The sequence below is a fragment of the Balaenoptera physalus genome (genome assembly GCF_965194825.1).
Source record: "Balaenoptera physalus genome assembly, chromosome: 1".
NCBI classification, from domain to species: Eukaryota; Metazoa; Chordata; class Mammalia; order Artiodactyla; family Balaenopteridae; genus Balaenoptera; species Balaenoptera physalus.
In genome coordinates this window covers 83,579,193-83,595,748 of record NC_138882.1, presented here as the reverse complement: position 1 = coordinate 83,595,748, position 16,556 = coordinate 83,579,193, and the positions used below count along the sequence as shown (strand labels likewise).

The window sequence follows — 16,556 nt, the reverse complement described above, 5'->3', positions numbered from 1 at the left end:
GGATGATGGCCCCGCACTCTCCACCCCGCAGCGCCCTCCCGGCGCCCCTCCTCCGTGAACCCCCAGGTTCCCGCTCGAGCGCGACCCGAGCGAGGCCAGGTGGGCCGGGCCGCACCGCGCCCCGAGGCGGCCTCGGCCTCCCGCCGCGGGGGGCCCACAGCCAACAATAGGCAGCGACAGGGACCAGGAGGCCGAGGTAGAAGAAATATGGACTTTAATGAAGATTCTTTCCCTTTGGTATAAGTGAGACCCGTGAAAACATCCAAACAAAAAGAAAAGAAAAAAAAGGGAGGTGAGGATTTAGATAGTCCACGCTCCCTTATCCACAAGGCCTAATGACAGAGCAGGGCCGGCTCCTCTGTCGTACGGCAGGGCCCGGCCTGGAGAAGGGATTCAATAACTGCAGGTTTTAAGTGTCCCCCAGCCCCTGCCCCCGCCCCCGCCGGCCCCGTGTGAAACTAACACTCATTCAGCCAAACTTCTGCCTCCCAGCCTCGCGGTGGGAGGTCCAAGTTTCTCTAGTCCTGGCTCACACTCGGCCTCTTGTCTCTCAGAAAAGATAACGCTACCGGCAAAGGCCGGGGGTGAGGAAAATGCCAATAGTTGTAAAAGGGCTTTGAAAAGTCAAAAAGGTGATGTATAAATCGATTATTATCATTTTGTGCTCAGGAATAAGCTATGGAAAACAAATTAGGAAAGTAAATCTACAGCCCTAAAATATATGCATATAAAATAAAAAATAAACGCAGTTCCAAATCTACCGATGGTATCTGGGGATTGTCTACTGCTTTAGAGTCTCAGTGCCCCTGTTCCCACCTCCACAAAATCCACCTAGGATGACACTTCAGTCATCCCCCCACCACCCCAGCAGGGGGAGGCAGGGCAGAGGCTACAGGAGGAAGGGCTGTACTTTGGCTCTAGAGTATAACATGCATGCAACATGGGGCCGGGGGGGGGGGGGGGGGGGCGAGTGGACTTGCCAAATGTATATATAGACCCCTTGGGGTGAGGGGCCCCGCCCAAGAGGCACTGAGCAAGGGGTGGGTCCATCTCCCCACTGGCTGGGAGGGGGCTCTGAGGCAATCTCTAAGGGCTGCATATCCCCGGGGAGAGGGGACAGCTGCCACTCCTGCCTCTGTTCGCCCAACCTAAACGGGAGGGGGTACTGAGCAAGGAGAGGACGGGGTCCCAGAAGCCAAGGTGTCAGCACCCCCATGCTTGACTTCAGGGGCCCAAGAACTCTTTGCATAAAATATCTTCAGACCTAGCAGATGGTCAAAGGCACAAAGTTTAAACGCTGGGAGGGAGGGTTGTTGAGAGGGGTCTGGGGTACCCTGAGCCCAGGGGTAGACTAAAGGTGTGATTCATTCCCCCTTCCCTGGAAGGGTGATTGCTCCACTGGGCCTATCACCACAGGACATTTTCCATTACAAGAAGGCATACTGCCCAGGCCTCCAGCACCCACCCTGGGGAAGGGGGTATCAAGTTGGCACAGGAAAGGCCCAGGGAAGGGGGCCACTCTGTACATTAATACTTTGGTGAGGTTTGGGGAGAAGCAGGACTCTACCCCTGGCTCCTGACTCAAACCCTCTCACTCAGCTGGATGCTGAACCCAATGTCCACACTACCCCCAGCCCTACACAAGGCCAAGCCCACAAAACACTCCCAAGTGAGGTCCTGAGAGTCGGGCAATAGGGTGGAAGGGGTCGCAGGGCATCTTCTAGGAGAGAGCGCTGGGACAGATCACAGTTTCCGCTCCACAGGTTGCTGGAGACACAGTTCGCTGCCCGCAGAGATGATGGGCAAGTGATTGTCCATGTGGTAGCTGATGAGGTGACTGACACTCTCAAAGCGGTGATCCTTTGTCCGAACCTGGGAAGTGGGAAGGGAGAAGGTCAATTCAGGTGAAGAGTCAAATAAGGCCTCAGTCCCCAAAGCTGAGGAAGCTGGAATATTCAAGAGGGTTGAGGCAGGAGAAAAAGATGGCAGAAGCGGGAGGGCCGTCAGTCCTGATCATTGAGGCTTCTCTGGAAAGAAGCTGGAGATAGCCGTGGGAGAGGGCAGGTCAGTGAACTGGGAAAAGGCAGAGGGGATATCAGCCCAGAAATCATGAAGCTGAGGGACAGCTACTCCTCCCCTGACCTGGAAGAAGGTGGTATGTCTCAGAAGAGGATACACAGTACAAAAAAGACATGCAAAGGAGGCTGAGGTTGCTGTAGAAAAGAGACTAAAGTTATGAGGGGCAGAGGGACAGTGCAGACAGGAGACAGAGCACTGGTCTGAGCCCTGAGTCTGGAGAAGCTGGGGAGGCCCCTGGCTCCTCTTAAGAGAGGAGATTTGGGGTGCCTAGCCTCTAACCATCTGACACTGAGCATCACAACCTCTTAAGGATGGTCTTCTCATTTGTCAAAAGAGGGACTCAGGTGACATGAGCACCTTCCAGCACTCATGGGCATAAGGTTTGGGGATTGGCCAGGACTGAAGGGAAAACAGCTCAAGTTCAGGGATGTGAGAAGGGAAGGAACCCTAAGCCGCTAGAGGGGGAATGCCAGGCACCTTGAGAGCAGGGGAGGCTCAGATAGAGGTGCCCAGCGGGCAAAGTCTAGGAAGCAGTGAGGCAGGAACAGGGCTGCACAGGAAGGTACTGCACCTTCCTTTCTGCCTCACCCACCCATACCCCTGCAATACTCACCACACCCTCAGGGTCCACCAGTAGCAGGTGCTTGGGCTGCCCACTCTGCAGGCCAGTGAGCACATACTGGCCAGGCGTGGTCGTGCTTTCCCGCACCAGGAAGTCCCCGTTGAGCTGCAGCAGTGCCTCGGCCTCCCGCCGGCTCAGCTTCCCGTGAAACCAGGGCTCCCCTCGGAGCTGCTCAGCCATGGCCACCAACTGGGGAGGTGGAGGCACCCGCAGGGCATCTTCAAAGGGCTCTGGGGGTACAGAGAGAGGGCTAGAAGAGGCAGCTGGCACAACACATGCTCAAGAGCCAGACCTTCAGGGAGGGGAGGCCAGGAAGAAAAGAGGAGGAACCAAGTGGGAAGATGCAGATGCAGAAAGGAGAGGGGCACACTCACTCATGTCAAAGAGGTCTCGGGGCGCGCTGCCATTGATGGCAGGATTGGGGGGCCCGGCTCCACCGCCTGCTTGCCGTGCCTTGTCTAGGTTCTGGACGTTGACATAGGAGGGATCATCAAAGAGCTCTCTGCCTGCTGAGGAAAGGGAGGCTTTACAGTGATCCCCGCCCTGCTTCTCACACCCCACTCTGCCCCTCTCAGCTCCCTTCATACCTGGGCAGGGTGGCGGCGGCAGCATCTGTTTGCGGGCTTCTGGGTCTCCTCCAACAGGCTGCCCCACTGGCTGAAGGGACAAAAGTAGGGTGAGACCAGAGGCCCTAACCAGACACTGCCATCCTGGGCCCAGCCCACCTCCATGCAAGCAACTTACCAGCGTGGCTCCCAGGTGGCTAGGGGTCTGGGCACTGGGTGGAGTGGGTCGAGCAGCCCCCGGGGGGGCTCCTTCCCGAAGCCGCATGTCCACCACCCCCCCAAGAGGGGGTTCCTTCCCAGGGAAGTCATTATAGTACTGATGGTCAGGTGGCTCTTCCTCCTCCTCGTCCCAAGCTGAGCCATCAAAGCCAGCCATCCTGGGAGGGACAGGAGGAAGAGAAGAGCATGGAGGACAGAGAGAACAGCGCTCACGTATTGGGCATTCCCTGAGGGGTAGGCCTGAGGCTGTTTCATACATATAATCATTTCATCCTCCTGGCAACCCTATAAGGTAGGTATTATCTCCTTCTTCGATTTTATAGATGAGGAAAATGAGGGTCAGGGGTAAAAAGATTTAGGTCTCACAACTAAAAGGTGGTGGAGCTGAGATGTGAATTCAGATTTGCCTTTAAAGTCATGCCCTTGATCGTTATGCTGTCTCCCAAGAGGGAAGGGGAGCACTAAGTACCAGGGAGGGGGGGTGCTCCAGAATAGTTGAACCTCCTCTAAATACTCAGTGCCACTGGTCTGAGGTAGGAAAGGTAAGGATCTCAGGAAAGAGCCATCCTCCCTCGCCCAAATTCTTGATGGCTTCTAGAGGCAAGCAAATGAAGAACTAAACTAAATATGAGAAATGCACAACAGGACAGACCAGCAATGAGATGGCTGGGAAAAGAAAAGCCCATCTAGCCAGGAAAGAGCTGCAGCGTGGACGTCCTGGACTACAGCTCAGCACCACCATGGGCACGCGACAGGAAGAGCTGGCCCTGCAGCAGGCAGGGCCTCGAGAGACCTTCCTGATGGCCACAGGAAACTTCAGAATAGCAGGAAGTGGGAAGCAGGGGCGCACAGGTTATTTCCTTCCCCGCACCTCTCTGAGCTCAAGTGTGGGAAGAGCAAATCTACTTTTCCAATTCCGGTCTGGGGCCCAAAAGCTGGGCGCCCCCCCGCCCTGGTCCACTCACCTGTCATGGGGGGTGACCAGCTTGGGCGGGTTCCTGAGGTATTGTTTGAAACGCAACTCGAAGGCCTGGCCAATGGTGCTGATGACGTCCTGAGCAAGCCCTTCGGGACACTCCAGGATGTGGCAGGCTGGGGGCACAGCAGAGGCCGTCAGGGAGCTCGGGGGCAGCGTGGCCAGGAGGAGGCGCAGACGGGGGCCCTTGTCCTCTGTCCTCCACAGCAGGAGCCACCAGGTCCTGCTCACCTACCTCTCGGACAGCTGGCCCCACCCAGCGCTCCCCACCACGCCTCACCTCTCTGATTCACCGGGTCTTTGGCAACATAGGCGACATACTCGGCTGTGTCCTGGGGTGGACAGAGTCAGAAGAGGCCAGTTAGCTGAATTTCATAGATCCACCTCACTCCTGACCCCTCAAACCCAGTCCTTTGCAGACATCACCTCAATCCTAGCAGGCTCCCTTCTCTAGCCAGTGTCTTCCCAACCCCTAGCCCCGTACTCTTCTCCCACCACCCGTTCTCCGTTCCCCAACTCACCGGGTCCCCGCCAGACGCAAACGAGATGGATTGCATGTGGTGGTTGGCGATGATCTGAGGGTTAGGGCAGGGGATGGAGAAGGAAAGGAATGACGTGTGTCAGGCAGCCTCAGGGCCCACTGGGCGCCCCCCACCATTGGCCCAGGACCCTGGGATCCCAGTCTCATCCTTTTGGCTTCTCCACCCATGTCCTCCTAATCTCCTCCTTCCCTACCGTCCTGCTGCTCCCAAGCCTTCCGTCCGACGGGTCCTCACTTAGCCCTCCCATCAATGTTTCTGGTCCCCCCGCCCCACTCCACCAACCTGTTTGCAGTCTGCGGCCATGAGATTGAGGCTGCTGGTGGAGACGGTGAGAGTGATTGGCATTCCAGCAAATTTCAGGTTACTCCTCCCCAGGATGGAGCTGAGTGGACGGCTACAGGGCTAGGGAAGGCCCCAAGGATCTCAGAAGCTGGGGGGCTCCTCACACCAGGAAACCCGCACACTCCTGCCTTCTGGACTTCTCCCCACACACCCCACACCAGCCTTCCCCCTGCTCCTCCACCTCTCCCAGCAGCACCCCTAGCCCCATCGACCCCAGCTACCTTTCTCCTCCTTGTTGCCCCCTTAGCACCCGGCACAGCGTCACACACCAGACTGATGGCCTCCCTGGGGAAAGAGGGGGACTCAGACCCACGGCCTGCCTCCCACTCGGCTGGAGCTGCCACAGGGCTGGGGGAGGGGAAGGCCAGGCCAGACTCCAGGGGCACTCCAGGCTCTTTGTCGTGGCGGATTGAATTAAGGGCCTTTAATATTTGATGACACCGAGAGGCCGCTTCCTGGCTGATTGGGTTAGAGCCTCAGTGGGTCTGGCCCCACCCCCTTCCAGCTACCAAATGCCCCATCCCCTTCCCAAAGGCAGCGGCAACCTTCCATCTACCCCCATTTTCCACTCAAGCTCCAGCTGCCAGCTGCCTCTGCCACCTCCCCCACAACCCCCCAAGCTGCATAAGCAAGAAGGAGCCAGGTCAGAGTTGCCTCTCTTCGTTGACACTTCGACTCCCTTCCCTAACTTTTTCTCAATCCCCTTCACCACCCAAAGATGAGCCATCACTAGCGCCACTGCCAAGTGACCCACTCCCCCCTCCCCTCACAAATCCCAGGACCCCCACACTCCGCCCCCCGCCCCACCAACCTGGTGACCTGAGTCCGGGTGTTGAAGTCCAGGGCGCGCATTGACTGCAGGACCTCCACACAGCCCATGTACTGAGGGGAGGGACGGGAGGAGAACAGTCAGCCGCCTCCCCCACCTCTTCACAAAGAGCCCCAGGACTCTTCCCGGCTTGTTCCGTAAGGGATGCAGAAGTTCTGCCCACTGCCCGTGGATACATCCCACGACATGCAGAACAACAGGGTGAGGACAGAAGGCAAGCTAGGGGGACCTCATGCATGTGGGAAGAGAATTCAGAGGGGAGTGACAGGCACTGGGTGGGATGGAGTGACATCTCCAGAAAGGTGGAGGAGACTGGAGGGGACAGTCAAGAGTCACTCATTCCAACACTTACTAAGGGTTTGTGCTGGGCTTTGTGCTAAGCATGGCAGGGTGGGGGTGGGGGAGTCACAAGAAGGAAGGGGCCCCAGACAGAGCTGGAAGGGAAGGGGCAAAAGAGTCAGAGAAGGGGCAAGAAAGGTTTAAGAAACAGGACACAGAAACCAAGGGAGTTGCTGGGGAAGAGCAGGAAAAAAAAGAGACTAGTGAGCAGAGGAACTGGAGGGAGTGGGAGGGAGGATGTTCACTCACCCGAACCAAGTAGGAAACCCCGGGTCCCATGACTTTGTCGTTGGGATGCAGCCAGCCCCGCGTGGGCTTATTGACAAAGCTCCCGTGGCGGGTCCACTCCTCGCCCCCCAGCTGGCCCCCTTCCACCCGAGTCCTGCGCCCGCCGCCTCCACTCAGCTTGTTCATGTCCTGGAGGAGGGGCAGGAGGCCTGAGTCCGGCATGGCTGCCCCTACGATCCCCTCCCCATCCTCGGCTGCCCTTCCTGGCTCCCCCTTCGGCCCCAGGCGCCCCCCAGCCGGGTTGGCCAGCTTCAGGTTGCTCATCCGGGGGAAGAAGGAGCACAGGGTAGTGGGACTATCGTCCCCAGGCAGAGGTGGCAGCATGGGCCCCAGAGAAGAGGCTGATGGGGAAGGCAGCTCCTCCGGTGGGGTGGACCCTGAAGCTCCCTCCTCCAGCGATGACAGAGACTCATTCCGAAGTGGGTTGTACTTGGGCTTGGGGGGCAGGAGATCCATGGCTGGAGTGAGAGGGAGGCTGCTGCCCAGCCTGGCCCCCCTGCCAGTCAGGGCAAGGGGGCCAGGCAGGGGGCATCCCAGGCCCTTAGCCTGATCGGACCTCTATGGCCCAGGGATCTCAAGGGTCCTGGGGAGGGAGAGGGACAAGTGGCTCTGGCTCCCCGGGCTCAGACCCAGAGAGTTTCAGGCCCCATCCCCGCCCAGCGTGGAGCCTCTTCTCTGGCTGTGAGGAGAACGGGCTGGACCTAGAGCTGACTGGCTCCTCCCCAGGGGCGGGGAGCTAAGGGGAGAGACCAATCCCGAGGACAGTGCTGACTCACAGGCTCTGAGGGGCTAAGCCTCCAGCACTGCCCCAACCCTGAACTCTTACAGGGCAGAGAGATCCATGCCCCCCTGCCCCGGTACGAACAACAAGTAATCTGGAGAGGAATAAAGTGGGAGTGGGAGGGAAGGATGGAGGAGTGAGAAGGAAAGGAGGGTGGCAAGAGGAGGTCTGGATCAATCCAAACCAGACATGGGCAGGCCAAAGGGAGCAGGAAGCTGAGGGAGGGCAGCGGGGGAATGAGGGAGGAAACAGAGGCAGCTGGGGGTGGGAAAGGGAGGGGATCCCTGAGCTCAGCAATTCCCTTCCTGTCCTGGTTGAACACTCAAACTCCCTCCTCCTCCAGCCCCGGCCACCCCCGGCGACCCCCCACCACTATCACACATGGGGTGGCGGCCCCAGGGAGCCTGGGCCATTAGCATCCTCTGCTACCACAGCTGTGGAGGGAGCTAAAGAAATGGGAAAAGGAAGGACGTGGTCCCAGTGGATGCAGGGAGGGGCCAAGAGGAAGGGCAAAGCTGGTGAAGTAAGGGGAATAAAGTCCAACCTGGGTGGTGCATCAGGGAGCCACCAGGCAGGAGCTGGAGCAGAGGACAGGCTGGTGGAGGCTTGTTCTCAATGCATGGCGCCTACCATGCCAAGGAGCAGCGGCCCATGCCAAGCACTCTTCTGTCCCCCTTTCCACAGCGAAGCAAGCTGTCAAGGGTAGAAGGGGTGGGGGCGGCCAGGGCATTGACACTAAGGTCAGCTCCCTGGACCTGCGGGTAAGCTCATACCCCTCCTCTTGCAGTAGTGACTGGGAAGGGTGCAGGTGTCCACCACAGAGCATGATGCCCCTCACGCCAGAGGCAGAGTCTGGCTGGAGGAAATGGGAGAGTGCAACAGTTCTCCAAGAGAAGTGGGGGCTACAGGCCACGAAGGGACAGAGGGGGCAGAAGACAAATCTGCTAAGGAGAAAGGGGTGCCAGGAGAAGGACTGAGGATGAACACAGGGAACAGTCCCAAACCCATTCCTTCCACCCACAGCTTCCTTCCACAGCTCTGCTCAAGGGGGCCATAAGGGAAGTTGGAAAGTGACCAAAAAAAGTAGTTGTAAAAGATACATATAACGCCCCAGGCTCACCCCCGAATTACCTATCCTTAAATTTACTTCAGAATATAAAAAGATGCAAATTATCATATGATTATAGCGATGAACAACACTACCACTTAAAACATGTTAGATACTGTGCTTATCACCTCCCACTTAGTCCTCCAAGGAGAGCTTTGCCACTCCATGCACCACTCCAGAGAAGAAATTCTATCACTCTGTTTCCTAAAGACTCAGCACCCAGGCATAGAGAGAATGAGGAAAGTATTCTGCCAAAGCCTCACACCCCCATCACACACAAACACACACCAGGATGTCCTCATCTTTAGAGGTGGGCATTCTGTGGGTGCCTGCAGGATCCCGAAGCAGGGAATGACCAACAGGTGTGGGCATTGTTAGAAAGAAAGAGGAAGTAGGGCTTTTTAAATTTATGTAGGAAGAAAGGAGATTGCTACTGGGAATCCGGGTGACTGGAAGAAGCTGCGTGTGGCTTCTCAGCCCAGCAGGGAGGAGGAGGCAAGAGCGGCGGAAAGTAGCAGGAAATGGCGAAAGCTCAGGAATGTTTCCAGAAGGGAAGGCTGGGCAAGCGGGACCAGGAGGAATGCCCAGACTAGAACTCTGGTTAGGGGGAGGGGAAGAGCCAGAGAAGTGGTGGGGCCTGAGGAGTCCCTTTAAAAAAAAAATTAAACAGCAAAAAGGACACTGTTACCTACACCCACTCCAAGACACCGTTTTCTGGTGGTGGAAAACTTTTCTCTCCTGTCACACCCACATGTCACACACCAACAAATCCATGCCCCTACCCAGCTCCCGACGTACAGGTATGAGACAAACAGCTGTTTCTGGGGTGGAGTCGGTCCTGGGAGTGGGGCTGGGAATCTATGAGCGAGTCTCCCTCCCACTCTCATGCCAAACCCCAAGTCCAGCCCCCTTCAAGTAGGTCCACCCTTGGAAGGGGTAAGGGAGAGGAAAAGGGCTGCCTCTAATCTCTTACTCCTCAGAGCCAGAGATGTGAACTTCTGACTTCCTACCCAGTGGAGCATGAGAGCTCAGGAAAACTGAGCCAAAGGCCCCAAAGAGAAAAAGAACAAGGAAATGTTAAGCAGGTGAAGTTTCTGGGATTGAAGACAAAGCTTCTGAGGCGATGACCCGGGTCCCACAGGGATAACGCTCCTGAGGGGGCGTGGCCCTCTCAGGACGCGAGCATCAGAGACTCCCAAGAGGCAAGGCTTCTGGACAATCAGACGTGGATTAAGGAAGGGGCGGGGCTTCTAGAGGGGAGGAACCCCTAGAGAGGTGTGGCTTCATGAATTCGAATAGTTCTTTGAGGGGCAGGGCTCTGCCCTTTTGGGAGATAGGCTTTTTGATAGACAGGAGTTGGCGGAGAATCGTCGCTAGGAGGCGGAGTTTCGGGGAACTGGAAGGACTAACGTAGGGTTTCTAGTAGTACGGCTTGGAAGCATGTCTGGGGGTGGGACTTCCAGGAAAGTCGGGCGACAGACTGGGGTCGGGGACAATAAATAGAAAACAAGTCGGGGTTCGGGGAGCCCCCTGAAGTTGGGAGGTGGGACTTCCGGGGAGAGGGTCGCAGGGGCGGGGCTTATAAATGAAGACCGGAAGTAGGGTCCCGGGAGAGGGGTTCCGGGGAGGAGGAGTGGGTCACCTAAGGAGAAAAAAAGTCCCAACTCACCAGGGCTTCATGGAGTCTCCGCACCGCACCGCGGGCCGATTTGGTTCCGGATCACGCCACTGCCTTCTTAGGTCGCCGCTCCAACTTTCTCCCCGGCCCGGCCTCCCTGGAGAAACTTTATTGCACTCACTTCCGGCCTCACTAACCCCTGACCCTCTACCTCATCGTCCCTCCTTCACCCAGCCCACTTTCCCGTGTCAGCCAATAGCAGCACGAGAACGCGCACAGGAGCCATGATAGCCAATAAGAGGCCTATTTTTGACCTACGTTTGTTCTTGAGCAACGTAGGCAGTGCACTCCAATAAGGACTCAAGGAGAAGCAAATCTTAGCCAATCGGAGGCTTGAAGGTGGGGTTGTCCCGCCTTCCGCCAGAAGGACCAATAGAAAGCGCGGGCGGTGTGTTTGAAAGCGAGGCCAAAGAGGGTGGGAGCGTGTGCTGCTGGGAGTTGTTTGGAGGTTGGCAGTGCGGGGCTGACGGTCCTCAGGCAGGGCGATCATGTCGCACAAGCAGATTTACTATTCGGACAAATACGACGACGAGGAGTTCGAGTACCGGTTAGTGCCGGCGCGGGGGCAATAACAAGGTCGTGAGCTTTGACAAGTGAGGGCACGAGGAGTTAGTAACGGGGACTGAAGCTACAGAATGGCGCATGCGCGGGAGATGAACGTGAATGGGTGCGAGCAATGAGAGCGTAAGGCGCATGCGCGAAGGATAGGGGGCGATCGTAAAAGAAACCCTAAAGTGGTAGAGAATTTGGAGTAAGCTCCCCTGTTGGGAGGAGGCGTGGGTGGACGTGGTTAGAGTGTTAGAGTGCCGACCACCCTCAGCTTTGCGGGTTTCTGGATCATTCTCTCACCTTCATTGAGCAAACTGAACTTGCCTTCTTGAGACTACTTGTATAATGGCAACACCGTAGAGCCTCCTGGGAGAAGGTGGCAAAGGCGGAGCTCGAATTTTCCTCGAGTCTTCAAAGTGAGGGGAGTTCTGAGAGAGCCTGAGTGTTGCTTATTAATTCATGGAAAGGGGGCGTGGTTGTCTGGCTTGTTTTAGGAAGGGGGCTTCGAAGAACTGGAGTGGAATAAAACTGGCCAGGAACATTGAGAAAAGACTTAATATAGACCTAATAGATTCCCGTCAAATATTTGAAGGGCATCTACTTAGGAAACAGTTATGGAGTGCTTATAGGTTTCAGGTGTTCTGCTAAAGTGCAAGGATAAGCCATGGTCCCTGCTTTCAACAGACCTAAAAATCTGTGGAAGTAATGACAGACTTCAGAAAGCAGGTGATAATTGGTATGATAGAACTATGTACAGGTTGTGTTGGGAGCACGTACGACTTGCCAAGCATGGTGAAGAAAGGACTCCCTACAGTTTGCATTTGATAAACCCTAAATCCATAATTCTAGATTAGAAAATTAGGGAAAACAAAGAATTCTACAAATATTGGCATTCGACCAGTCTATATTAAGTGTAATACTTAAAACAACTGGAAGCTTGCTTTCCTTGTGTTTCTTCAGCCTAGTGCAGGGCTCTGGGCCTTCTGGAGAACTCAGTGTCTGCTGACAAACACACTATTTGTGTTATTTTTATACCAAATCCTTGGGAAAGGCCCCCAGCCCTGTTTGGACGCAATTAACTTTCTTTTCCTCAGCTGTTTTCCTCTATATCTGAACTAGGCTAACTAAAATTATGTGCTTATAATGTCTTTGCAGGGCTAGGGAAACATCACTAGTTTCATCCCCTGGAAGATGTAAGTCTTGGCAGTGATATTTGGTTTAAGAAAAGGGTTTGTTTGTTTTTTTGGTCTAAATAGGTATGGAAGCCAATCTTTATGCCAGGGGCTTGTTAAGATGTAAGCTATTTTCAGACATTTAGACTAGAATTGACTCTTTGGGGGAAAAAAATCCCTTTTACTTAGCACAGAGAGAGTATTAAGTACATTTTCATTGAAAATGATGAAGTTTGAGTCACCCCAATTCATGTCAGAGTAGTAATTTCTTTGCCATGGAAGGAGGCTTATCCTTGGTTAGAAAAGCATGGAGTTCCCCCCAAAGAAGTCTCATGGCACATCCCTTCAGAGTTAGGAAAATGAAGTTAGGGTAGATCTTAAAGGATAAGATATATTTCACCCTTTGTTCTGGCTCTTCCCTGATAGGCCTTTCCTCTCCATGAAATTACTTCTCTCCCTTCCTTACAATTCTGTTCAAAACTGCCTTTACTTATTAACTGTGTGTGTGTGTGTGTGTGTGTGTGTGTGTGTGTGTGTGTTTGTGTGTGTGTGTGTGTGTGTGGTGGGGCTCCCATTATATTGTTTTAGGGTAATCAACTAGAAGACTATAAGCTCCGAGAAGGCAGAGTCAATGTATCAACAGTGCCTGCAATTTAGGTGCTCATTCACTGATGTTACTTATTAATGTGTACTTTTTAATATACTTTTGTGAGAATGTACGTATCTTGGCCTTTATTTCTAGCTGCCTCTGCCCCACAATGAGATTATATAAACTCCCTGCCATTACGAACTGGTTTGTCTTTTCTTGCCTCTCTTGGCTTTATATGCAGGCACTCGTCTGACAGACTGTACCCAGTACTGATACAGATTCCCCACCTTCCCATGTTTCTGTTACAGGCATGTCATGTTGCCCAAGGACATAGCCAAGTTGGTCCCTAAAACCCATTTGATGTCTGAATCTGAATGGAGGAATCTTGGCGTTCAGCAGAGTCAGGGATGGGTCCATTATATGATCCATGAACCAGGTCAGTGCAATGGCAGAGAGCAACCATGTAGGACTGAGGAAATGAAGGAATGATAAGGTCGCATAACCCAAAGAAATAGGGGGAAAGTAGGGATGACTTACTAGTTTCTTAACTCACCAGCCATCTAGAAAAACAGGAGTGACCAAAAATAAGAAAGTATCTGGGAAGTTCAGACACAACCTGTCACTGAAAAAACCTCCTTTAATCTCTAACTTGGTCAGAGGATTTTTTTTTTTTTTTTTTAATGCTACATATACGCTGGTAGAGGTTATGGCCCCTGCTTCATTCTCCATCAGAAAGTGAATTTTGGGATGTGTTCCAAATAAACCAAGGAAAGTATATTTCTTGATAAGACACCAGACACCAAACTGCCAGACAAAACTAATAAAGGACACCCCGAGGCTGCACAAACATAGCAAGAGAACTGATATTGACAATTCTGTACTTGGCACACAGGCCAGGCTTCGGGGTCTGTTTCTAAGGCCATATGCTTAAATCTTAATTTAGTTGTAAAGATCTGAGTGGGTGATACCTGGGAAGGGGAGTGGGAGACACTATAGGTTGTGCATAGGATGATGTGAGCTTGTCTCTTACATTTCACTCACTCTTTCAGAACCTCACATCTTGCTGTTCCGGCGGCCACTGCCCAAGAAGCCAAAGAAATGAAGCTGGGGAGCCACTTTTCAGCCTCAGGCTTTATACAGCTGTCCTCATTTGCTAACATCTTTCTGATGACATTATTATGTTGCCTTCCTGTTTCTCACTTTGATATTTAAAGGATGTTCAGTACACTGTTTGAACGTGCTGGTGACTGCTTTGCTTCTTGAGCAGAACCAACAGGACCATGGCCCAGCCGGACGACTGCTCTTTGGGTTGCAGCCTCAGCTAAGTGTGACCCCCAAAACCATTGTGAGCTCTGTATCCAGCAGAACACACTTGGCAGATGGAGGAAGCATCTAAGAATAAGACCATGGCTGTTACAGGGATTGTATAAACTTCCTGTTTTGTTTTTTTTCTGCCAGGTGTTGTATGTATGGTGATTTATGTTTCAGTGTGTTGGAAACTTTCCATTTTATTCAAGAAATCTGTTCCATGTTAAAAAACCTTGATTAAAGAGGAAGTTTTTATAATCTAATTCTCTCATTGTAAAGGTTTTTCCCTCTCTCAGGGCAAGCATCACATTCACTATCATGGTTCTAATTATATGCCCTTCAGTGAGATAATGAAGTTCAGCTCTTTGTTAATAATGAGGTTTATTTCAACGTTCAGGTAACTGGTTTTTAATCTACTTTAAGCAGACTTTGCTGTCAAACATCTACTGAAATATATTTCACTCTAACTACAGGCCTAAGAAAGAGGTTATATAGGGCCAACTTCATCTCATCAAAACAAATGAACTCTTTTCTGCAGTCAGGGGTGCTGCCATTAATGTAGTCCTGATTTTTGAAGGGTACACAAGGGTGAAGGGAGGAGGCTGTCAGCCAGAGGCTGCTAGTGCACTCCACTTCCTGACCAGCCTAAGGCTCAGGCACACCTATGGCCTGTTCACTCCACACAGTGGTTTGGGGGTGTTTTCAGTGGTTCTCACTTTGGCTGAACATTGGAATCACCTGGGTAGCTTTAAAAGTGCTGATGCCAAAGTCATTCCCAGGGAAGTTGACTTAATTGGCCTGGGGTGTGGCCTGGATGAGGGAATTTCAGGCATTCTTACACAGGTAGTTACAGCACTAACCTTTGAGAAAACAGCTGTAAACTGTGGCTATTTGAGAAAACATTTCGCCAAATAATAGCTTACCCTCTACTTTGAACAGAAGTGCTAAGTAAGGGAGATTAATCTTCCCACCTCTCCCTGTCTTCCATTCATTTTTTCCTTAGAGCAGTAGTAGTTCAAGTGTGGTCCCTGGACCAGAAGCATCAACATCACCTGGAAACTCCTTAGAAGTGTCCATTCTTGGGCTCCACCCTAGACCTACTGAGTCAAACTGAGGGTAGAACCTAGTGACATTTTAACAAGCTCTCTAGGTGCATACTTAAGCTTGAGAACCCACTGTAAAGGATCAGACCAGAGCTGATGTTTCAGGGAGGGGGGCGGGGCTTGTCAAATATCACCATGACTAAGAAAGATGATGTAGCATATATGGCTTATGTCATTAGGAAAGCCTGACTTTGCTTTTTTAGAGCTGAGACTCTCTTAATTGGGAAAAACACGGAGCTAATTATTTGAGAAAGAAGGGTCTAGAAGCCTGGCTCTACCATTCACTGTAGTGTTTTGTGGTTGTTGTATGGCATCCCTTCACCTTTTTGAGCCTGTTGCCCATCTGTAAAATGGGCATCATATCTATCTTAGAGGGGTTTTAGGAGAGTAAAATGAGGCCAGGTGTGGTTCAGCAGTCCTCCAAAGGAATGAACTTTAGAGCTTTACTACAGAAAACAGTGGCATCAGCATGACATGAGTGTGGTGCTCCAAGGACAATGATGCTTCAAGGACAAAGAACGACCCTGCCTGAAAAAGTTGCAGTGTTACACCCCCTACCGGACTCTTAATCGCCCTCCCCACCATGTTGAGATGGTTACGAAATTCCTGAGCCCACCTGGGCAACACCCACCTGGGCAATGGGACCTGTCTCAAATAAGGAAAGGCATCTGGGCTGTCCCACTCGCACCCTATAGAAGGAAGGTGTATGTGCCTCAGCCAATCAGTAAATGAAATTTTCACCCCGGACCATTCTTTTGTTTTCTGGCTATAAAAACTGATCAATAGCACATGTTCGGGCTTGACTCTCCCAGACTGCTAGGAAGTTGGGCCGCTGTTAGGGCAGCGACCCTTCCCTCTAATAAATTCTATCTTCTTCACATTCTGCCTTGTGTCGAAATTCTTTTCCAACCCGCGTACAGACCACAACATTTGATGGCTCGTACGGGGATCTCCAGGGGCATCTCTTTCCCCACCTCCTCTCCTCATTCCTTGGGACCCTCTGTGAACAGGCAAGTTGCTGTGGAAGCAACGGAGGAACTCTGGCCAGCGCCATACCCTGTGTGTTCCGAAGGCTCCACGGTTCACTTCGCCCCAGTAACTGCCACCCAGAGCGGGTGAGGATCCCTCTGTCTTCCTTCCGACTGAGGACTAGGCCGAAGGGTATCGTGCGGGCGCGGGTCAGGCATTTAAAAGCCATTAGGGCACCTGCTGCTTGAAGACTCCCGTGAAAGGGTAAGGGGGTCACGGAACGGACCAGGCTATTAGAGCGTCTGCCCCCAGCAAGACAACTTCCGTGCAACGCGAGGCACATTGTGGACGAAGCAAAACACACAGTCCCCAGTCCCTTGGCCGCCGCCTCCTCGGGAGGGATAGAAGGCGGAATCCTCAGTCCTCTTTTTTTTTTTTTTTTTTAAGATTTATTGATTGATTGATTGATTGATTGATTGCTATGTTGGGTCTTCGTT

General features: G+C 52.9%; 2 protein-coding genes across 5 annotated transcripts; one reads left to right on the top strand and one right to left on the bottom strand.

Annotated features, from left to right (window-relative positions):
• Window positions 1-197: 197 nt before the first annotated feature.
• SHC1 (SHC adaptor protein 1) lies at window positions 198-10,521 on the bottom strand. Of its 4 annotated transcripts, XM_082467045.1 has the most exons (14): window positions 10,361-10,521; window positions 8,128-8,276; window positions 6,764-6,931; window positions 6,158-6,228; window positions 5,568-5,631; window positions 5,287-5,406; window positions 4,984-5,037; window positions 4,743-4,794; window positions 4,452-4,578; window positions 3,446-3,644; window positions 3,289-3,358; window positions 3,076-3,210; window positions 2,693-2,931; window positions 198-1,872 (listed from the first exon to the last, which is right to left on the bottom strand). In XM_082467045.1, exons 3-14 carry the CDS (start codon window positions 6,926-6,928, stop codon window positions 1,744-1,746), a joined length of 1,425 nt encoding a protein of 474 aa, XP_082323171.1. In that variant the 5' UTR covers window positions 6,929-6,931; window positions 8,128-8,276; window positions 10,361-10,521; the 3' UTR covers window positions 198-1,743. The 4 variants fall into 4 exon arrangements, with proteins under 4 accessions (XP_082323171.1, XP_082323172.1, XP_082323170.1 ...); XM_082467046.1 differs by lacking the exon at window positions 8,128-8,276 and having other exon boundaries at window positions 10,361-10,517; XM_082467044.1 differs by lacking the exons at window positions 8,128-8,276; window positions 10,361-10,521 and having other exon boundaries at window positions 3,076-3,207; window positions 6,764-8,079.
• Window positions 10,522-10,760: 239 nt separating this feature from the next.
• Window positions 10,761-14,245, top strand: CKS1B (CDC28 protein kinase regulatory subunit 1B). The gene is made up of 3 exons (XM_082467400.1): window positions 10,761-10,916; window positions 12,988-13,115; window positions 13,729-14,245. The coding sequence occupies exons 1-3, from the start codon at window positions 10,858-10,860 to the stop codon at window positions 13,779-13,781; spliced, it is 240 nt and encodes a 79-aa protein (XP_082323526.1). The 5' UTR covers window positions 10,761-10,857; the 3' UTR covers window positions 13,782-14,245.
• The last annotated feature ends 2,311 nt before the right edge of the window (window positions 14,246-16,556 follow it).